Consider the following 23939-nt stretch of genomic DNA (forward strand, 5'->3'; position numbering starts at 1 on the left):
TTTGTGTCCTGGAATGTGCTGGCGTTAGCAAATTTTTACTTTCACAAGGCACTGATCGGCAAGAATGACGCAATGCTCTGAAAGGTTTAAATCTGCCAAAAACGGAAACTAAACAAATCCTCTGGTCTAAACTTAGCATGTTAAGTGTGAAATGTTTGACTTTTTAGCGTTATTTTTTTTTGGAGCTGTGTCATCTAGAGGATTTCTGAAATCTGATGGAAAACCACTGAGACAAACCCCGACTTGCAAGGGTTACGTCATTGCTAAATTAATTCCCCAGGGAATTCCCATTCAGCAAAACACAGGTCTAGTGTTTTTCTCAAATTTGATTTAATTATTTGCTTCAATATTCCATTTTCGGAGCTGGTTATTCAATCTTTAAACGGTAATTCAAGACAACACTGGATGCTGATTTAAAAGATTTTTTTGTTTCACGGATCAGGATCGTGGGAATTAAATTTGGCCAGCATTAGCATATAAGAAAAATATTTAATTTCGGATGGAACTAGTCAACCATGAAATGTCACGCAAGGTGTTTCCCTACCATCTTGTTTGTCAGTCGCAACATTGTTCGACGCAGGTATAGGCGATAAGGGGGGCGGCGCATTTTTTGTTCCCCCCACATGGCTCCCCTAAAGTGCTCACGAGACCAGCGCAGTTGTAAGCTCTAAAAGCTCTTGTTTGTTTTAGTTTTGATTGAGATGGTGTACCAAACACTCGATATAGTGTTTCATCACATTTCCAAACACCTCAAAGTTCCTTAAAAATACTGTACATCGTATTTTCAACTTTCTCCTTGGTGTTTCGAAATGTGATGAAACACTCTGTCTTGTGTTCGGAACATTACATTACGCATTGTGAACCATTGCTACATATCTGGTTAGATTTTGGTCAAAAAACATGCATATAGTTCATGCAAAATAATGTTAGTTTTATCATTTTGGGAATTCTTTATCCTAATGTACTTTTAATCTATACCATAAAACATAAAAGAATCTGACCAGAAATCACTGATTATTTGAGACTATATCAAATGCCTGTTTTGTAACAGTTTTTCCTTCTTCATTGGTAGACACAAAATGCCTAATAGTCATTGTACTCCTTAGCCCAACAACTCAATCCTTGAGCTCATTGTTTTACAGTTCTAACTTTCGACTCATTTCTTAGCTTATCATCTGTACACTGTTGTTCCACGTCTTGTCAAGTTCATTGACTATCTGACCAATGTGTATGTGCGAATGAACAGGAAGCGGCTCAGGGTAAAATTTAGTTCTTTTTTTGTTAAGAATGTTATGGCAGACTATTGGTAATTTGTGTTTTTTTAATGGTATACCGTATTTATTCGATTAAGCGCCCAACCTCGAATAAGCGCCCACCTTGAATAAGCGCCCACCCTGAAGGTAGGAAAAGTTAATAAGCGCCCACCCTCCACCCCACAAAAAAACTGAAGTGCACAAGAGGAGTATTGATTATTGAAATTGACTTATTACTACTAAGAAGACTTCCCCCATGACCGAGTTTTCTTAGTATTTTACAGAAACTTTCAACGAACAGTTAAAATTCTGTTTTGGTACATCTTCACGTTTTGTTATTATTTATTGTTTTGTTACAAAAATAAACTAACTATTTGCTGAAAATCGTGAATATTTAATAAGCGCCCACCTCGAATAAGTGCCCACTCTCAAGGTCCAAAAATTTAATAAGCGCCCAGGGCGCTTAATCGAATAAATACGGTATTTGGTTTATGAGACTTTGAAGCACATTTAGTTTTAAGTCCTTCTCAGAAACCCAGTGGCAGTTAGTGGGAACAACGTTGATTGGGCACAAAAAGTACAATGGAACAAATTTTGTGCCCAATCAGAGCCGGGATTCCAAATAGTTCTGGACCTTGTCCAATAAGAATAACTTACCAGGGGCAGTTATGCCATCTGATACTTGTAAACTTTTATTGCACCAATTGTGCTGTTTGATTTACTTTGTATTGCCCCAACTAACTGCCCCTGGGTTTCGGAGGATGAATTTTCACAATGCTTACAATCCATGACATGCTGTGTTTCTATAGTCAGGCACAAATGTGCATTGTAGCACTTGTTTTTAAGAGAACAGCTTATCATTCTCGTTGTAAGTTATCTTATAACAAAGGAATTTGCTAAATCTATCCAATGAATTATGTGTCCCTAGAGCCACTTTTCCTCGGGCTAAGGCTCCCCTGGCTATGACAGGCGGCTCTGGGGACGAGAATAGAAATCATGCATTACAGCATTATGCATTTTTTAAACTGTTAGCCTGGTAGATTTATTAATTGTTAGATTTATATATTGTGTTTAACATCGAATGAATTTTCTTGTGTCTTGTATCGTAATAATGGGAAAATACTGTTTATCGTTAATGTACTAAAAAGATTGCTTTTATTGGAAATAATATCAAGTTGGATGAATGTAGATTCTCATGGGGTGTGTTGCTGTACTTTTTAGGGAGACTGTGGAGACATTGATCGTCAGGAGGCGCTTCAGACGCTGTTCAGTGTCATCTTTTCCATGATACGATTAATGGTATAATATGCTATACCACCTAAATAAAACAAGCAAATACTGAAAAAATACTTAGTTACTCTGTAAATTCGAGTAATAAAGTCAGTGTATTTATATTATGATGCATATTACAAAATTACTTCCGGGAATGGATTCCAGATTAACAGGTTTGGGTGTAAGCCCTGAAAGGGGTTGTTAAGCTGTGTTCTTGGCTAAGACATCAACCCAAACGGATGGAGTGAAAAAAATGAGATGGACTAACAACCCATCCAAGCATGGTTACAATACTCCTAGGCACTGCTACGCTTGGTACAAAACACCACAATAATCCAAAGAAAGTTGAAACAGAATGTCTCTCGTTGTTTTCCAATTGTAGGCATCATTCACTCCATTTCTCACAGAGCACACTTACCAGGCATTACGACCTTACGTACCAGAAAGTATGAAGTCTGGAGAAACAGAGAGTATTCATTACCTGATGATCCCACAGGCCAGGTATACTTTTTATTGTTGTTACCCTCTTTACTCTCTCTGACTTTCATTTGGGCAGTCATGACCAACAACTGCAGTGAAACAACACCTAGAGCATGAAGAGGAAGCTATCCGCAATTTATAACACATACTTTCATTGTAAGGCTACAATGTAGCTTCATCTGAAATGCTGTATTTTACAAACAATTGTTCCTGGGCTTGATTCACACACCAGCTGTACATTTATGTTGTTTAGCGTGTCTATGCCTTTAAATTGCAAACTTTTTGCTTTTCTGTTAAGGGAAAATTTGATCGATGAAGAGATTGAGAGGAGAGTAGCGCTGATGCAAACTGTAATTGAGCTTGGTCGAGTTGTCAGAGAAAGAAAAACTCTGCCATTAAAGGTGGGAATCACTCTAACTACTTTGAAGTTAGGTCATTACAAAGCTTTTGTGACTTTTTTGTGAACAATTGGAAGCACTTGGTACTTTTTATTTACATAATTACAATTTTTATTTGATTAGCGAGGAGCAACCATTAAAAAAAAAATTTGTCTGTGATGGTAGGAAATATTTAGATGATTGTAAAGGGCATAAGATGCAATGTATGCTCGGGTCCTAGCAAAATTTTCCAAACAGCCTGTTATAAAGATTGGAGTCTTGTTATGGTATAAGTTCTAAGGTAAACCTACCGGTACGCATGTTTAGATTGTAATACGATCAGTTGTCATTTGGACAGTGGTAGTAATTACTGTACAATCAAGGTTAGTTTTTTTTCCACTGAACTTCACAAGATTTTTAACCGTGCGCAGCCGGTTCATAATCTGTGTCAGATTTTGTTTTGTCGGTAAATCGTTCCAGACCCACGCAGCCCAGCCAGTTCCTTTGTCACGGTCACGCAAGATTTGATGTTTACAAGCGATCACTCGTTTAACATGAACACTCTTAGAGTGAAATGTATAATTTTGTTTCATTCGAGTGTTTTACCAGAGAAATATGTATTTTTGTGTTATTCAAGCGTTTGGCTTGGAGCGAGTACAAGTCGTACAATTTACCCGGAACGTGTTGAATATGCAAGAAACAACTTGTTTTCTGGATATTCCACTTTTTGTTTTGAGTTTATTTTGGGAATCAAAACGAAAATTGCAAGCCCAGCAAGAATGTGTCAAGGCACGGGAAAATACAATGAGATGGCCTAAGTCTATTCTTTACTTTGGCATGAAATAGACTTCTTTTTAATGCCATTAACGAACTGGTTTGGGTTTATTTTATTCAACATTTGGAACAAAATAAATATTTGAATGCGTAAGCAGGAATTTATTTGGCCGGGCAACAGATGACGTGGCGAATAAAATTCATCTCAGGCACACCTCGTGACTCACGCAAACATGACTTTTGTGTTTCTCAAGTGACTGCTATTCTTAAGATTTTTTACTTTGTGGCGGTGTGCCTTTCTAGCCAAAGAACTGAAAGAGGTGGTCAAACATTTACCGCACACGGTTATAAACTGCTAAAGTTTCTTGTTATTCTTATGTTTGGCTTGTATGTCAAAAAAGTAAACCTTTTAAAGTAGTGTTAATTATGATCACTTGCTAACATTTTGTTTTCTTACACAGTATCCTCTCCCTGAGCTCGTCGTCATTCACCAGCAACAACAGAGCCTTAATGATGTGCTATCTCTTGAAAACTACATCAAACAAGTAAGAAACTTACTTTATATGGCACTAATTTGATTTTATATTCAATCATACTCCACTTGATGCAATACTTTATTATAAAACAAAGCTACAGAGAAACTCATAACTTACAAGGGATTTTTGTAAGTCAATACATTTCAAGGTACGATATGAACATTTTTTTGCAAAAATAAAACAACAATAACAATAAAACCCGTCGATTGTCATTTTGTGCAAGGTCTCTAACCTGTAAATTATTATTCCTGGTCGGTCCGCCGTGAAGATTGACTAAGTCGATCCAACTTCACTTGAACTGACTTCAGCTAAGCTTCCTTGACTTTTGCCATGAACGAAAAAAGTCAGCAAACATGTGTGTGAAACTGAGTTAAATGTCTAAAAAAAAGAATCAGATGAGCATAAAGCGAAAGTTTCTAACTTTTTCCACCAATAACTCAATAAGCAGCGTGATGACATTCCCAAAACAACATCATGCCACGCATTGAACATTTTCGGTCTTTCCTTTCATTAATGAAAATTTCGGTTAAGAGTGGAATATTTACCTCTAAAGACCACAGGCTAAAGTTTTTCAGAGCTTTTATACCGTGAAACATGATAAGAGTGCCGCATGAAATCTGTAAAAATCTTCACGTATCGTGGTTTTCTGTTTTCCAACGTGGACTCTGACTCTTACTTGCTATAAACCATTTCTAATGCTACACTCTCCGAACGGAGTGCTTAATTGTTTATAACTGTTTTGATTTGTCCTCAGGAGCTGAATGTGAGAAAAGTAACTGTGTCTTCGGATAAACACAAGTTTGGTGTGCAATTAAGGGCTGAGCCTAACAACCAGGCCTTAGGGCGAAGGCTGAAGGGTGCATTCAAACAAGTCTTGCAGGCAATCAGAGGTACCCGATATCAACAAATATAGCTTGTTTGCTCATGCTGAGGTAATTTTATAGTTCACTGATAGTTTTATGTAGTTCTCTGATTAAAAGTTTGCGAATTTTTACAGATCTTTCAGACAAGGAAGTACAAGTTTATCAGGAAAAGGGAGAGTTAATGGTAGCCGGTCATTTGCTCTCTGGAACAGATTTAAAGGTGAAAAAGTAATTTTCAGAGTAATTGTAAAAATGGTCGCTGGAATCAAGAGATCACCAGTGATTCGTTACTTGTTGAAATGTTTTTGGTCATTAAACCCTAGAAATAGATACAATCACACGCAATATTTATAAGGACTTTTTCACACTTTGCTAGGTCATGTACTCATTTGATCAGACTGATTCAACTCCGTCTGCGTATGAAGCACATTCGGATGGTGAGGTTAGTCTGAGCGCTTGTTTCCTTTATATCCTGGGCCGATGACATCATCATCCTGTTCAGAAGTATGTAGAATCACTATAGCAATTCAACTAGCGATTGAATTCCTGGAGGGCTTTATTCGGATTTTGCAAATAAAATGAAATTGTAAAATTGTCTGGACACAAATCCTGGCAGACCAAACAAAAGTTAAAGCTTTCTTGTTTATTGATTTCTTGTTCTTTAGGAGCTTTGTCATTTTTTTCTACTCAGAAACAACAATAATTCATATAAAACATTATGCTGACAAGAGAGGATAAATCTGAAAGTGTCCACTTTCGAATCATGTAATCACAAACTCCACTGCTATTTGTGAGAGACGTGTGACTGCTTTCTGAGCTCCCCTGCACAGTTTCTAAACAGGAAGGTGGCTAGTAACCAAGAGCGTCTGTAGGGAGGGCTTTGCACTTTGCCCAACTGAAATAGGTTGATTAATTTTTTTTAGGCAAAATTGAGAATTTTTTCTTACCATTGGAAATGTGAGATATTAGTTTTGCGAAACACCAAGTTCCCCCAAAAGCCAAAAGAAATCTGTGCTTTGCCTCTGTAAACAATAAACTATTCTGAGATTTGCATAGGATTCGTTTGATTAAATAGTGGGTTGTTGTCAATGAAGACCATGTAAAACGAATCCTTTCCAGCGCAGCTAACGTTTTAACCCCATCTGTGGTAATACCACCATTCAACCTAAAAAGAAAAATGTCCTGAAAGCTGGCTTCATCATTGCATTGCTATGGTTACACCCATACCAATCAAACCTGGTTTCAGTAGTATATTGGGGAGTACATCCATGAAGAATCCAAACAATCATCAGTGAAAGTGTTTTAGTATTGCTGTATTTTCCTTCCAAGGTGCTGATTCTGTTAGATGTCACTCCGGATGAATCGATGCTTTCTGAGGGTGTGGCACGAGAAGTTGTCAATCGTATTCAGAAACTACGAAAAAAGGTAACATAACATAAATAATCAGAAGCACGAGATTGATTTCCTGCTGTGTAAAACGAAAGATAGGTAACAAGATTTTATTACTGACAGCATTTGTATTGTATCAAGGGTATGACACGCAAGTAGTTTCCATCAGTGTTTCTGCCTGGCGCTAATATTTGCCTATGAAAATTCTCACTTTCAAGTCAAACATTAAGGTGGTTTATCAGTGATTTGAGACTTACACGAGACTGTGTAATAAACCATCATGTCGTTTGTGTTACAGCTGTGGCTACTACAGTAGAACCACGGTAATTCGAACTCGGATAACTCGAACAACCCCGCTAACTCAACCTAACTTCCATTTCCCTTGGATTTTTTTATTATTATTTTTATTTTGCCACACAAACAAAAAAATATATAATTATGAAGAAATAGAATACAAATCAATATACAAGATAATAATTAATATACAAGACTACAATATAATATAAGATTATTTAAGATGGAAACAAAATGGCGAGGGAACCTAATAAAAAACCACGGGGCTTGTAAGCTTAGGTTCCCTCACAAGAAAAAACAGATGACTGATTCAGGTACTGAAATAATGACAAGACTTATATTAATAGAAGACAGAGTTAATAGTTATCTATAATATATGCTTTAAGTTTTCTTTTGAAAGATGCCAGTGATGAAGAGCCCGAAATTTCAGGTGAAAGAGAATTAAAAAAATTAGGACTTGAAAGAATACGGAGAATTGTCGGATATTTGTTCTACATAATGGTAGACGAAAGAAGTTTGCATGCCTTGTGTTATAACGATGGATTTGATTGTTGATTACCGAATGGTTTGAGGTGTAGTGATCATTCTTGAAGTGACGTGTTTCCCTCACTCGACCACTCGCTCACTCCATTCTGATATTAAACCGCAATTAATTCATGCATTTAACGGTGAACGTGCTGACAGAAAGGTTCTTTAAAACGCCATTCAATGCCTGTCTAAACAAATTATTCTCCAACCTCGTTCCCAGGGTCTCTCTCTTTCAGGGAACTGAATTGAATTTTCACAAAACAAATCGAAAGAGGATCAGTTACACTTATCCTCTGGTGATAAAAGAGAATAGAATCCGCTCTACGAAGCCTCAGAGTATAGGCTATCAATGACCCATTCACGTAAGAAAACATTCAAAGACGCGTTTTAGTAAACACAACATTCATACACGTTTTTGTTTCGCGTCACATCGTCTCCGTGTCACGTCATCCGTTCTTCATCTTTTTGAGTCGTGCAGAAACGTGCATCTTTCTCTCAAATTTTATTCGCTGCTCAAAATAATGCTATACGTGCTGGCAGAAAAGTAAACATATTCACAAAACAAATTTACTTAACGCTAAAAAGGATCAAAGGTTACACTTAAATATTTTTGTGATGAAATAGAATTCGCGTTACGAAGCCTGAGGGCACGAACCATCATGACGCAATTCCCATGGAAAAATAAAACATTCACAGGGAAATAAAGTGAGATTGTGTTACATTATTAAACGCTTATTTAAAGAAAAAAACTATCAATGAATCTATCAATGACCCATTCACGCAAGAAAAAAATTAAAGGCAAATTAAGTGAGATTGTGACATTACTGAAAGCAGCTATGAACTACATATAGTTACGCTTAAATTGTTATAAAAAATTATTACGCTCGCCATGCGACGTGTTTTAGTTAACACCACATCAACGGCACGTTTTTGTTTCGCGTCACGTCACCTCGTGTCACTCCCTTTTTCATCTTTTTGAGTGCGAAGAGCTCGGGCGTATCTTTTCTCTCAAATTTTATCCGCTGCTCAAAAATAACGCTATACGTGTTGACAGAAAAGTAAACATATTCACAAAACAAATTCACTTAATGCTTAAAAGGATCAAAGATAATACACTAACCGGTAAATATTTTGGTTGTGAAAACTGAATAATAGCGCTACGACGCCTGAGAGCACGAGTCATCAATGACGCAACTCACGTGGAAAAATAAAGCAAAGTGAGATTGCTTTACTTTATAGGACACTTATTTAGAATAAAATGCGGAGGTCGGCACTTCATTCATCGAATTACCATGAGATTGCTCGAAGAGCCTTTGATTTTGAATATATTCTCACATTTTTGAGGGAGAATAGCGTTCTTAAACGAGGACATAAACTGACCCAAGTGCATTACACTCCTTCTTATAAAAGCGTGAACACTAAAAAATATGTCTGGAATGTTTGTGTTTAGCCAATCACAAGCGAGAACTTCAGACCGCAGAAACCACAAACAATAAATGAGTTTCTATCGGTCACGGAGCAACTCAAGTTCATATTTTGTTTCAGGATACACGCTCTGTCTTTTTCAGGAATTTAAAGAACTGCTATTCTTTCGTATCGAGGGCCACATCCAGAACATGGTTTCAGGGATTTTTGAAAGAAAAAAAAAAAGGACAGTTTCTCTAGCGACGTTATACGACATGGTTCAGCGCATGCAGTATGTTGTAGACACGTCTAGACATAAGATGTAAACACGATAAACCGAATATAAAATACAAAATTGTGGAGTTTTCGTTACTGATTGTAAATCTTTTCGTTAGAACAAGGGATTCGATTTATTTTGGCAAACGATTTCAACCTTTAAACAATAAGAGGTTCCGTGATCGTAAGACTGCAAACTGCAAAGGCTCCAGACGAAAATTGTTGAAAATGTTGGTATGATTGGTGCAAAGTAAACACCTCAATCGCTCAATCGTTTGATTTTCGCTTTTCCTTCCCGCTATCGTTTCGCTGTTATCGAAGAAACGAACCCTCCTTCTATCAGTGTATCAAATACGAATTGCAGATACGAATTCGTTACAATTTTTGAAAATTGCCGGCAACTGGGGCAAATCGTAGCGTCGGGCGCATCGGTTTTTCATTTTTTTTTATAAAAAAAAACACTCAATCATATTCTTCAGTAGGGCATTGAATGTTCTCAAAAAGGAAGGAATTACAGTTAGTGTTTACTTGTAAATTGGAGCGAAACGAGAACCGAATATCGTTCCGTGACCGATGGAAACCCATTCGTTGTTTGTGGTTTCTGCGGTCTGAAGTTCTCGCATGTGATTGGTTAAAACACAAAGAACATTCCAGACATATTTTAAGTGTTCACGCTTTAATAAGAAGCGGTGTAAATGAATATCTTGAAATTTAATTGACCTCACTTTTCAGTCATTTTTACTTGGTTAACTCCTCCAACTTGGATAACTCGAACAACCCCGCTAACTCGAACTAAATTTTGTTTCCCTTAATCAAATTTTGGGTCAAAAACTCGGATGACGTGACACGAGTGCTGGGCGGATATCTTGTTTTTCTAATGGGCTGAATTGTTTACTTAAACACATCACATGGTAGCTTTACTGCAAGTATCTCATACCTTCTATCAGTAATGTCACGAACTCACTTCATTTGACTCTGTCGTCGAAGGCCTCTTTTTTTTCATTGGAGTTGCGTGAATGACTCATTGATAGTTCGCGCTCTTTGACTTTTGTAGCACGAATTCTATTTTTTCACCACAAGAATAAAGCGTAAACTTTGATGTGATTTTGAAGTCAAATTATTTTTTTTTTTTTGAATTTGCTTGTGATTGACATGTGCTGAATTGCGTTTTAAAGGACCTTTAAAACCTTCAGCACGATTACCGTTTAATGCATAAATTAATTGTTTAATATCAAAATGGAGTGAGTGAGTGAGTGAAGTCGAGAGTATTTTTTACCATGACGTAATAAGAGGAACATTACCGTAAGCTTACAAAGGCTGCCTACCCAGAATACCATTAGGTCATATTGCTCATGGTTTATGCTTTTCACATGGTCAACATTTCTTTTATTAGGTGTATAACACAGCTTGAGCTGTCTGCCGAATATATTGATGATTGTTTTGTCAACTCGTATTTTGGTTCAGTAAAATCAATAAGCTGGAGTTGTTAAAATATCTTTCAAAGCTCAGCTGACAGCTTTTATCTCAACAGGCACAGCTACAACCTAATGATGACATCACTATTGTATTTGAAGTCACACAAGGTGCACAAGATGCCGTTAACGCTTTGAATGACGTCATAAGCGTACACAAAGGATACATCGAAGATAGTGTCAAACAGCCTGTCGTGCCCAGCTCCCACTCGCCTAAACTTCCTTTGATAATCAGCGAGAAAACAGAGGTATTGTAACTTTTTTGTTGAGTGTGAAGCAAAAGGGGGTGCACGGATGACTTAACCTTCACTGTTGGAAGAACACTTGTAGCTCCTTCACCTTCAAATTTTGAATCAAACTCTTTATGTTTTATTGTGTTGGATTACTGAAATGCTAGATATCTTGGTGAACATTTATAAAATTCTTTTGTCAATTGTAGGTGAAAGGTAGCATGCTTGATCTGAAGCTGTTACGAGGCCACCAGACACAAGACAATGACGACATAACATCAGGAGAACCAGCGTGTAGGTTTGTCAATGTACAGCTGTGCGGAGTGGCCCAGACTCTCAAGGGAACTGTTCTGCTAGAGAATCCCCGCGGGACTTCAATTATTACACTTGATCAGCTTGTGCGACAGGTACCCCGTGTTCCGTTCTGAAGTTAATTATTCATAACTATTTTCTATAATTACGTCTAGGATTGATGCGAAAAATGTACCGTTAAAATAATTAAATTGTCCATGTTCGTTTATCAAATGAAATCAGATTAGTTTTTTATTGTTAACAAAGCCTGTTGATAAATATATGTAATACAATTGCTGCTAATAAAAACGTACAGGCATGTTTTACAGTTCCGAGTTTGAAAGACATTTCTGATTTGGCATTAGTGACACTGGTTGTCAAGAGTAAATATTGTCACAGTCAATAAGAGATAAGAGATCTTCAGTACCAGCTGCGAGTCGGCTGATATTGATTATTCTGGGTATCACAACATCCATGCAAGACATGAAGAAAATCCGAATGTAATAATTGCTTTATTTTACATTGAAATCAACTCAGTCTGCAAATTTCTATGGAAACTTTGTTCGTTGGTTTAAAAACAATTGGTCTTTGCCAAGTTGTTTTAATCCAGTGTTGGTGTGTACGTCATCGCTGCTTATTTACTTAGTTTGTATCTTTTTCTGTGTGTTTGAAACAGGTAGCCATAATGTTTAATGAACAGGAGAGTGTTTTAAAACTGTCTGTGTCAGCAGCGTGTGACTCAGGTGAGCCCAACATACACAGCTTTCTTTATTAACGATGTAGGATCACGTCAAAGCCTTTAGCTTACGCGATGAGACTGAAGTAATTTTTTTATTACCTCAAAAACATTTAAATATTCAGTAACTTCCTACAATACAATCAAGATTAAAGTGACAATGTTTTACACTGCAAACATTCCTATGTTTACTTACAGATTTGTAACATGATAACATTGCTTCCAATAACACATTGAAATGAGAAATTACTTTAATTACAATGTAAACTATATAACTAGCAAAAACGAAAAACAGTATGGGTAGAACCAGAGAGCTATTTCATGCGCTGATTTGTAATAACTGACAAACCCAAGATGTATTTGTCGTTTTTTTCTTTCTTGCAGTTCTTACCAACCAAGACTTGTCCAGATTACACGGTTCTCAATTGTACGCTTTCGTTAAAAGCTAACCTCCACATGAACGCCTGTTGATCCTGCGGTTCCTTATTAACCCTTGTACCCCAAAGTGTGTGTTTGTCGCCACAGCGAGTACACTTGACATCACTTGAGCACAGACTATCGGATTTATCACACTATGAAGTTTTGCCCTTTAACATATGAATTCGATGTGGGCGCCTCATTTTAGCTTACGCGCTACATAGTTTCCTGTGAAGCTCCACGAGTGTCTAAAATACATTTGAATTTTTATTGCTTTCGTATCGAGTCGTGTTAGTTGGCCTATTTGTTCTGTGCTCGCCCAGTTCACTCGAGTATTTTTCTGGTATTTGTAGAACAGACTCTTTTCTGTAGGTAGTTTTATGCGGGGAGTTAATCATGTCTCCTTGGGTTTTGGTCCCTGGGCCACAATCAAGCGGTTTGATCAATCTTCTTTCTGTCAGCGGGGCAGTAGATATTAATACAGTGGAATCCCGATATAACGATCCTCGATATAACGATATTCCCGGTATAACGATGAATATTCTGTGTTCCAGCAAAAGTGCAGTAAAATGTATGGGACAGAACCCCGATATAACGATCCTCGATATAACGATATTCCCGATATAACGATGAATATTCTATGTCCCAGCAAAAGTTACAGTAAAATGTATGGAAGGGAACCCCGATATAACGATCTTCGATATAACGATATTCCCGATATAACGATGAGAATTTTAGCGGACCGAACGTAAAATCCTCCCGATATAACGATATTATCAGTACACCGTCACATTTTATTTGCAAAACATCGAATTTAATGCAATAACATTACGGTAATCGAGTCATCTCTAACGTTTCTAAAAACAGCTTTGTACGATGAAATACGAAAAATGATACTGTGTTCTAAGCCTTCTTATCAAAATTATTCTCTTTATCCTCCTCTAATATGCAGTAAAAAGTACTTGTTAGGTTTACCCCAATATAACGATATTTTCGGTTATTTAACGGCCATATCGTTATATCGGGAGTTTCCATGTAACGATTCTTCGATATAACGATAATATTTTACTGCTCCCTTGGCATATCGTTATATCGGGGTTACACTGTAATGAATTTGCGAATACCATGAGCCTATTTGTTTTGAAGTTGATTAAATATTTACTCAGAACCACATTTATTTACGAAGACTTATTTAAAGTTCAGGGTAACTTACAATACAATGCAATGCAGTGCAATACTTGGCTTGACACTAGATGCTAAGTTATTTTCAAGTAAGCACTTGACTTAAGTGCACTTGAAAATCTCAAGTCAAACTTGACAAAACTTGGCTTCACACTTGATGACAAAGTATATTACTTGAGGTACAAGCTGTCAGTCATCTTTAGAATCGTGGCAACGCTGTACGTCGCTTTCATTTGGCTTCCATTTCCTATTGGTCAAGTGGATTCTTAAGTGTGGTGTAGACCATACTTGGCGGCATACTTTGGCTTCTTTAAACTATGAAAGTTCCAATGATCACCAAGTAAAATTCAAGTACCATTAAAGTACGTTTTACCCCTTCACACTTACGAGCTCTAGTGTGAAGCCAAGTAATAACTTTATTGAATCTCTCTAAAAAGGGCTTTTCGGAAACGAAAACAATTTGGGTGTTGTACTCGACAGCGTACTACTGGACGTGATGTGTTTTGGATAGGGAATATAACTTATATTGTTTATCATGTTGGTTAACAAAGATTAGCTTCGCCAAATGAGCACTGGATTTCACTTTGTTGCTTAAACTTACAAGAGGTCCGGAAGTCCGAAATGTTTTGTTATTTTATTTTAGTTGGAAATAGGTCCTTTGAATTCGCAGTAAACAAATTAAAAATAATTGTTTGTGATTGCTTCCTGTCATATTCCCGACAGTGGCTTCTCACACACGATATCGGGAGCGAGATTATGAAAACTAAATGGAAGAGTTCCGTACGTCGTTACTTACAATCCAGCTTTTACCAAACATTCAAAAAATACTTCGCATAGATTTCCTTTGGTTTTTGTAGTAATATGTGTTTAAAGAATTCTCTCTTTGTGACGACAATCCTATGGATTAGTTTATGTTGAAATTCTATTTATTTCGTTTCTTTGGAGACTGAATTCTGAAAACTTCTGTTCAAATATCTCTGCCCATTGACAGATCTTTATTCCCCTGAACAGTGTGAAGTAGCTGTTGTATTTGAGCCAAATTTAAGCGATAGTAGTCCCTTGCCGTTAAATTTTCCAGGTCTATTTGAGTTCGTTTTCAGTTGACACGATACCAGAATGAGATGTCATTCGAGAACGAAAATTTCATTCCGAAATGAAAACCGGAATTAGTTGAATGATTAGATATTTTCAGAGCGACATTATCTTCATGGTCTGCCTCCTTGGAATTGTGCGGGAACGAAATTTCGTCACGGTATCATGTTAACAGATCCAGAGAAATATATGGGGATGGAATGAACTCGTTCCCGAATGAAAGTCATCCCGGTATCATCCCCTTTCTAAAATAAAAGACAAAACGCCCCATTGATGTAGAAAAGGCATACAAAAGCTGACCGAATAACCACGCTTCCATCGCCATATTGGAGATCTTGCAAGCACATGGCAGTGTGATCTGAGTGTGTATACCGGCTGCTTTTGGGACTGTGATTAATGCCAAAGCCGGCTTTTAAGAACTAGAAGTGCTGAGTAGGCTTAACGCGACATACAAAGCTATATATAACTAAGGATATGGGCGTGTACAGGGTGGGGAAAATTGGCCCTAAACGTTTTGAGCAGTGCCACCAACAGTTTTTCAGTTGCCTTTTGTGGGTTTGAAGCCCGTAATTTGGGCCCGAAAACAACTCCGTTTCTTGCTCACGAAATGAAGGCAAATGAAAATAGAGCTTGATCACAGGTTACAATAAAGAGTCTTTAATTAGGAACATATAGTCTCACTCTTCTTAATCGTGTTGATTTGTGGTCCATTATTTCTCCTTCGTTGGACATTTTCGGGCTTTGTGATTTTGACTTTCCACGTGTCGATATGTAGAGATTCGACATGGTGATTTCTGTGAAAGTACAACTGTTTTCTCTATTATTATTGTTAACCTTTTTCAGTCACTGAGCAATATATCATTGCTTTTCATGAGTCTCGATTAAAACAATTTCCGCTTTTAAATTTGGCTTCATATTCATCTCAGTCACAAAACAAGACAATTTCCATTAGTTTGACTTGAAGCACGAATCATTCCAGTGTTTCGTCATCGCTCATCTCCCAAACCTAAAAGAAAGAAAACGTTTGATAAAAATCTATTTCTGCTATAGGGTGCGGGAAAGCATGTTGAGTAGACCGAGCGTTTTACGGGAAATTTTTACTTTTCACGCAGGACTTAGTGTCCTGTGGAATCCGTCTCCATAAAGGGATATGTACACAACCCTAGCCTGACTCCCAGACGGTCGACGCACAGGCGGCCCCACGCACTTGCTAGCGACCTGGACCATTTGAGAATCAGGCAAATATGAAAACAATAATTTTTAACACTAACCTCACTAACTCTTGTGTCCTGCAAAAGCTGTGTAAGACCTGTTAGGTCTTCTAAGTAGCTCGGGACATTAAAAACCTTCATGAGAAACGAAAATCCTTCTTCTTGATAGCTTGACAACACCTAAAACAATAATTGATAGAACGTTACTTTTCTTACATTGGTCCGCTCAAATTTGCTTTAGAGAAATCATATTTAGAAACAGTTGGGTGTCGTCAGGGACAGTTTTATTAGTGTGCAAGATCTTTGTTATTTGTGTGAAATATATATCAATCTTGAAAGTCCATTGGCCCATGCGTGTGTCTAATGATGAAATTCGGAGAAGAGCAGGAACGAAAAGATCAGTTCACAAGTACGACGAAGACGATGGAAGTGGATAGGTCATGTTCTGCGTATGGCACCAAACCGAAACCCACACGTGGCATTATCCTGGGCACCAAGGGGAAAAGAAGCAGAGGACGGCCAAGGGAAACATGGCGGAGAACGGTGGAGAAGGAACGCACTGAGCTGGGACTAACATCGTGGGCGCAGCAGCAGCTGTGGCCAAGAAAGGGACAGATGGCGAGCATTGATGTCCGGCCCATCCCCCACCAGGGGGCAAGGAACTAAGAGACTAAGATATATCAATGCCGAAAAGGTTCTGTCTGATTGCATAAATAAACTAGCGATTTACTGATCTGTTAAGCTAAAACATGAAGGGATGATCATGAAATTTTCGCTATATTTTTCGGTTTTACTGTGCATTAGTCCTTTCTTATTATCCATGTGTACTTAGTGTTATAAACTACAACACGACTCTTTCTCTCTTGCGTTACAATTGCAATTCAATATACCGGTATGTATACTTCTCTGAAAACGTCATTTACTGATCTGTCTCACTTCCTCCAAACCTATATACTGTGTGAAACTTCACAAGCTTTAAACATCTTTAAGTCTTTGAAAAAAAAACCCTCTCCAAGTTTTGTTCGATTGCCGAACTCGATCGAACCTAATTGATCGATTATGTTCGATGACCGAACAGTTCGAGTAGTTAGGTCGGGTAGTTTGATATTGATGAGGCTTGGTCCCACATGGGATCAGGCAATCTACAGCTAACACCCCAGCATTACATTATTGATGAGGCTTGGTCCCACATGGGATCAGGCAATCTACAGCTAACACCCCAGCATTACATTATTGATAAGGCTTGGTCCCACGTGGGATCAGGCAATCTACAGCTAACACCCCAGCATAACATTATTGATAAGGCTTGGTCCCACATGGGATCAGGCAATCTACAGCTAACACCCCAGCATTACATTATTAATGAGCCTTGGTCCCACATGGGATCAGGCAATCTACAGCTAACACCCCAGCATTACATTATTGATGAGGCTTGGTCCCACATGGGATCAGGCAATCTACAGCTAACACCCCAGCATTACATTATTGATGAGGCTTGGTCCCACATGGGATCAGGCAATCTACAGCTAACAGCCCAGCATTACATTATTGATAAGGCTTGGTCCCACATGGGATCAGGCAATCTACAGCTAACACCCCAGCATTACATTATTGATAAGGCTTGGTCCCACATGGGATCAGGCAATCTACAGCTAACACCCCAGCATTACATTATTGATGAGGCTTGGTCCCACATGGGATCAGGCAATCTACAGCTAACACCCCAGCATTACATTATTGATGAGCCTTGGTCCCACATGGGATCAGGCAATCTACAAAGTCTTGCTAACACCCCAGCATTACATTATTGATGAGCCTTGGTCCCACATGGGATCAGGCAATCTACAAAGTCTTGCTAGCACCCCGGAATTACATTATTGATGAGGCTTGGTCCCACATGGGATCAGGCAATCTACAAAGTCTTGCTAACACCCCAGCATTCCAGCCGCGCTTACCTGTGAAGAACAGGCAATACATTTGTCAAAGGCCAGACTGGCAGGAAGAACTAAATGGTATCTTGAAAGAAATCCTCGAATCTGAAAAACAAACAAACAAAAACGAATAAACCAATGAGAGAACAAAACCGATTTTGTTGAACTTATAAACTAGAGTTTAATTATAACGATCTTTAAACTAACAACAATTAAAGTACAAGTGGCCCTGGTGATCCCCTGACCTGACAAACTAATAGTGCTTCGTGTAACAGTTTTTACATCTTACAAACTTCGACGTCGAAAAATATTTGGTTTGTCCAAAACTTAGACGTCTAAATTTGCCCTATTCTTCCTACGACAATTAATAACTATAGTTGTTGCACTAATTAAAATAGCTTGCAAGTCGAGTTTCCTTTGGTCTTTGGCTATAACTAACAAGTAAATTGCAAATCATAAAATACGAACTGGACAAGAATTGCTGACAGTAACGTGAACAGAGTTCATTGAACAGAGTCGAATGCTTCTGTACATCAACTGAAAAGTTGAAGACAATTGACGTATCAAGTGTCAGATAGAGTGTAGTGTCAGTTTGAACTGAAATACAATAATGAAAAATAGAAACCTAAATTAACTTACAGAAATAAGCACGCGAATATAAAACAGCTAAGCGAATAATACAAACGATAATACGCAATAACATAAATTAACATGGAATCATACTAATGTGCACTTACTCAAATTACATGGAACAGTGAAAACGATAAAACTATGATAACAATGCTTGAACAGTAAAATAAAATCAATAAAATCTGTATTTGAAGATACGAATCCTATCCAAGCAATAATAACATAGCGTTTCAATCGACCGCACTAAACTAACGATAGCTAACAAATGAACTAAAATGAAACGAATAATACTTAACGGAATAACAAAGGCTTTAAAAAAAAAACAAGAAAAAACTACAGTACTGTACTCACTTTGGTTTGCACACAACAAAGTTGTCTTGAAAAGTAGAAGACTGATACCGGCATAGATAGAAAAATGTATGTGCCCAAAAACCTAGCAATTGGTTGCATTTTCTTAATGGACGCGGCAGCTATGGTCTGGTCAATCACAGCGCATGATGAGTGTATCCTGAGTTGAAAAAGAACAATTACTTGATAATGATTGGCTAACCTGATGAGGTACAAGACCAAGATGACACTCAAGATCCGCTGTTAGGTGGGCATCTTTAGCACTGGTATCAGCTGCAGCTTCAATGCTGTCAAAACCAAACTAACTGCATTAGAATGGTGGCGTCTATCGGCTGAGCCAATAAGTCAGTAGAAAAACCCAGGAGGATTACTGTTTTACTTAAAGTCCAGTATCTCAGACTCCATATAAGTTACTTGAACGAACCTTTCAAAACAAGAGGGCAGCGATTTCTCTCGTACAGTGCGGGGCATTTATTAAAATTCCAGGTGTTCCCGTTAGTTGACAAGACCATGTTTGAACCAACATTATTTGTGTACAATTTTATTTCTTGTACACTGAATCTGAATGCTTTTTAAGGGAAGGTGTGCGTACACACATTGTATTCTGGGTTGCAGGATTCTTTGGGGGCGCTAATTCGAGGAGGGGTGCCTTATAAAAATAACCGGTATGCAATGCATACTAAGGCGAGGACGTTCCAGTAAAGCAAGACAGTATGTTAAAAATTCCAGACAAAGAACTGAGAAGAGACCTTTTGGGCTTCGTTTTTTGTTGTCCTATTTCAGACTGTGACATCACTCTTGAGAATCACTCCTTTCAAATTCAGAAAAGTTCTCTTGATATTCAGATAGTTAAAAACAAGTTCTCTGGGGAGCATCATGTGATTTTGAAATGGGCAATTTACACTGACAAAGCCAAAAATGTCTATTGAGTGAAAATGCGAGTCCAAAAGATGTGATTTAGAGCAAGGAGCCCGAATGTGTGACCACTTTTAATTAATTCACATTCTTTCGTGCAAGGACAATTGTTAATATATTAAAAGTGGTCACCCTTTTGGGCTCCTCACTGTAAGTCGAAAGTTGAGACACTGCGAAATTTGCTATAAAAGGGGGGAAATGGGTTTGTCAGGTAAATAAAATTTTAAAATACGTGCAGTACTTTGTTTCCGGTGGTGTTTTTAGTTGTGCATTCCAAGGAAAGGTTAGTTTCTAACCAATGTTACTGTAATTATTAAAGGCAAATTGTAAGCTGCTTTGATCACAAAATTGGCACGATTTAATTCATACACCTGTAATAAGATGTCTTTTATCACGACTTTTCACAATGGAAGGCAACATATTTTGTGACTTTACTAGACAGCGAGGAAACTTCCACAACTTTGGCAGGAATAAAATGTCTTGAAATAATGTATCTAGATTGCCTCTTGTTTATATGTGGCTTAAAGTTGTCTGCACTGACTGTACAATCTGTAATGTAAATTTTGTGCAGTAAGTCCAAAAACTTAATATCACTTAGAGGTAAAACACGCAGTGCAAGGAAGTACAAGTTTCCAGGAAGTAAAGTTGATATAGCATCTTGATTTACTCTTGTTAAATTTAAATGGGGCTGAAAGTTGTTTGCACTTTCTGTACAATTTGTGATACAAGTAAGTCCAATAAGTCCAACATCTTGATACAGTAAGTAGAGTTGATACAGTGGTTTGCCAGTGATGAATTTAAATTGAAGGATCTTTCAGTAGCAAATCCAGAAATGCTTTACACAGTTTATTTTTTTACTTAGGTGTTATTGCTACATGGTTTTCGCTGTGTTTTGTTTAAATATATCTGCCATTAATAGTGAGGATTGGGCTTTCTATATATTGCATAGAGGCATAATAGAGGCCAATAACCAGTTCCAGTCAAAGCAGTTCCAATGCAATAGCCACATTCACACATTCATGCTGCTTTCTGACAAAGTGCAGATTAAACATATTGAAGCAATTAGGACAAAACACAGATGTCAGTGGATTCTTTGAAAACTGTATTTTGGATGTTTTCTGTTGTTTTTTTAATTCTGTTCTGTAAACATAATAAAAGAAAGAATCAATTGTTAAAAACTTTATAATTGTTTTACACATATTTGTTTAGACACTAAGACTGATTAACTACAACAATTTATTGCAACATAAGTAGTTACTTAATTTTTTCTTTTTTCTGAAACACATCTTTCTACATGTACACTATGCTTCTTAAATCATTTACTAGTTATTATGGCCTACACAAATGTATATACTCTTTTTTGGTTGCTATTAAACCACCAAGCTTTAAGGTCACTTTAGTGTGTCTTGAGAACACCAGTTTGGACTCTTGATTTATTTAGATTTGTATAAATGTGATCAATTGTAGTTCTGTAATCAGTGGTAAAGCCTGAAATAAGTTTGTTTGTATCCATATTTTACAATCACTTGTTTATATTTACTGCTGCTTTGCACACCATTATTAAAATCAATGTTGAAATCTGACCTAGTAGTATACGAAAACGTTCTGTTGACAGAAGGGATCGCGAATGAAGCTCTCTCAATGCTTAGTAATCCATAAATTCCAGCAAATTTAATATAACAACATCTAGCATATATTTAGCCTTTTAAAATCGTTATTTCGATTCCATAAATACTATGTCCATTATGTTATTCAATAAAGTACATGTACTGACAAGCAAACTGATATAAATATTTGATAGCTCACCTCAGCAGTTGTGGCAATATATTCTTCTGCACTTCTCCTCTTCAGTTAAAGCTCAGGTAACAATGTCGCCAGTAGTTCAGATCACAAATATATCAATCCTGATGTTTAATTAGCCGTGCTTATATTGCTTTCAATGCTTTATATCCAGTTCAACTTCATTCTTGAAAGGCAAAGGTCTGCCGAAACAGCACTCACCAGCTGCCTCCCATGCCAGCTCGTAAACCACAATTTAGTTCGGTGTGTCGATAAGGTTTTTGTATACTATGAAATCTCAATATGTTTGTAAGTGAGCGCAAAAATATATCAGCTACTAATCTCACTTCGAGTCAAGGCTTCTGGCTGCGAAAAAGTCTCGAATAACAAAGATGGCGGAGGAAAACAAATCTCAAGCCATATTCTTAGTTACCAATCCCCCTCGGTTCGAATCATCACATCGCCCATCGCCCATCGCCCATCGCCCGTTGTAAACCCAAACCGATTTATCGCTTCATAACATAAGGCTCGAGACTAACGTCCTCGCCTAAAAAGGATGTCAAGAATTCAAGATAAATACCACTTACGTGAACCAGTAAGTGAAAACTGAAGAAATTTCTATGCCTGTATTATAAACGTTAGAGTTCTGAACGATTGAGATTATATAAAGTCAAGATACTTGGCAAAAGGTTTTGCTGATCTCATTTGAGGGAGTGTTGGGAAACACCAACTTCCATACATAAAAGCTTGTTTGAAAATTCCCAAGTAAATGTGATTGCCCAGTAGGTCTGTAAAATCGGTATCAGCTACTTAAACAGGGGTTAAGCAAACAAGGAATAGGTAGATGGAAGCATGATTTTACTTAGTGATAAATGGAAAAAATTTCCGTGTGCTGCATGGCACTTGTAAAAGTTACAAAGTTAAAACAAAATTCTCACTTATTGAGTGGTAAGTGCCATAAAAACGTATAAAGTTCCAGGCGTTTCGGGCTCTGCCCTTCATCAGTTGAAAAAGTCTAGATATCGGGTTATAACACTCGCTTGCACAACAAAGCCAAATTGGAGTTCATAGGTGCGCGTGCGAGAAGAGCGTGCGACAACCTAAAGGTATCTGAAATCCATTGTCATCAAAGATGCATTCACCTGTCACCCATCTGGCTTGGCATATGCCATCTCTTGCCGCCATTGTTCCACCGTCTACATCGGCGAAACAGGCCGTACACAAAGGGAACGCTTCGGTGAGCATCTCCGCGGCATTGAGAAGAACCTGCTGGGATTTCCTGTCGCTGAGCATTTTAACGCAAATGGCCACACTCTGCATGACGCACAAGTCCGAGGGATCATGCTCTGTGGCGGAAATATACAACGCAAACGCCAGGAAATGCGCTTTATTTTCAAACTAGGCACCAGTCAGCCGCACGGTCTGAATTCAGATTTCAAAATACCTTTAGGTTGTTGCGCACTCTTCTCGTGCGCGCACCTTTGAACATTTTAACTTTGTGATTTTACTGGGGTAATAGTTGCTGTTGTACACTTTAAATCACTTGTTTTGTTTATTTTGGGTCTTTCTGCATTAGCAGACAAAATCGGAATCGTCCGTGACAAAACTTAAGGACAAAATTTGTTGTGAAAATATTTGTCGTTTTATCGGCACTAAAAGTACTGATGCTTTAGAAACCTATGAAACTGACAGCACTTGTGAGTCCTTTCTTGGCTTTCTTCCCACAAATCAAAGCAAAAACCTAACTTGTTATGTTCCTCGTTTGTTTGTTGTTTGCGAGGATTGTAGCAATTTAGTATACTTTATTGAGAACATGAATGAGTCCGCTCAAGAGAGGATAATGCTCTCTTGGTCCGCTTGAAGGTCAAGCCGCCTTCGAGCACGTCATCGGTGAAGAAGCTTTTCCAGCGTTGCGCGGCTTTAGTTCTCAAGAAACTGGCTCATCATTGATTCGAATTACGCGAAAAGTTGAAGTTCCAAATTCAGTTTTACAACGCCCAGCATACGGAATCGCTAATGGTTGCACGACAGATGACTGACAAGACAAACGTCACTTTTTTGTTTACTGACTTTGTCGATGTTGTCCTGTTCTTACCAAGGACAAATTACACAATACCTTGCGCTTTTGATCTAGTTGCGGACCTGTCCACAATGCCTCACTTTGCAGGAAAAGTGAAAGAAGGCCGATTAGGGTTGCTACCTTGGTCAGTCAATTCAGATGACCTCCCTGTGGCAGAAATCACACGTTATTACGTTTGC

At 37.9% G+C, this 23939-nt stretch overlaps 2 protein-coding genes across 2 annotated transcripts in view; one reads left to right on the top strand and one right to left on the bottom strand.

Annotated features, from left to right (window-relative positions):
* The window catches only part of LOC144653118 (isoleucine--tRNA ligase, cytoplasmic-like), a 46405-nt gene extending 33538 nt beyond the window's left edge, over window positions 1-12867 (top strand). The window contains exons 24-36 of the mRNA XM_078513030.1: window positions 1168-1259; window positions 2475-2552; window positions 2908-3026; window positions 3304-3406; window positions 4618-4701; window positions 5447-5582; window positions 5690-5775; window positions 5932-5997; window positions 6885-6980; window positions 10978-11166; window positions 11358-11555; window positions 12116-12182; window positions 12560-12867. Of these exons, the coding sequence (XP_078369156.1) occupies window positions 1168-1259; window positions 2475-2552; window positions 2908-3026; window positions 3304-3406; window positions 4618-4701; window positions 5447-5582; window positions 5690-5775; window positions 5932-5997; window positions 6885-6980; window positions 10978-11166; window positions 11358-11555; window positions 12116-12182; window positions 12560-12624 (1379 nt within the window). The 3' untranslated portion in view covers window positions 12625-12867. The remainder of the gene's footprint in view (window positions 1-1167; window positions 1260-2474; window positions 2553-2907; window positions 3027-3303; window positions 3407-4617; window positions 4702-5446; window positions 5583-5689; window positions 5776-5931; window positions 5998-6884; window positions 6981-10977; window positions 11167-11357; window positions 11556-12115; window positions 12183-12559) is intronic.
* Window positions 12868-15500: 2633 nt separating this feature from the next.
* LOC144653124 (ubiquitin-like modifier-activating enzyme ATG7) overlaps window positions 15501-23939 on the bottom strand; it is a 77982-nt gene continuing 69543 nt past the window's right edge. Inside the window, exons 17-20 of the mRNA XM_078513041.1 lie at window positions 19189-19273; window positions 18033-18113; window positions 16138-16257; window positions 15501-15872 (exon numbers count right to left, since the gene is read on the bottom strand). Coding sequence (XP_078369167.1) covers window positions 15837-15872; window positions 16138-16257; window positions 18033-18113; window positions 19189-19273 — 322 coding nt within the window. The 3' untranslated portion in view covers window positions 15501-15836. The remainder of the gene's footprint in view (window positions 15873-16137; window positions 16258-18032; window positions 18114-19188; window positions 19274-23939) is intronic.

The sequence above is a fragment of the Oculina patagonica genome, chromosome 5, assembly GCF_052425735.1.
Source record: "Oculina patagonica isolate OP01 chromosome 5, crgOcupat, whole genome shotgun sequence".
NCBI classification, from domain to species: Eukaryota; Metazoa; Cnidaria; class Anthozoa; order Scleractinia; family Oculinidae; genus Oculina; species Oculina patagonica.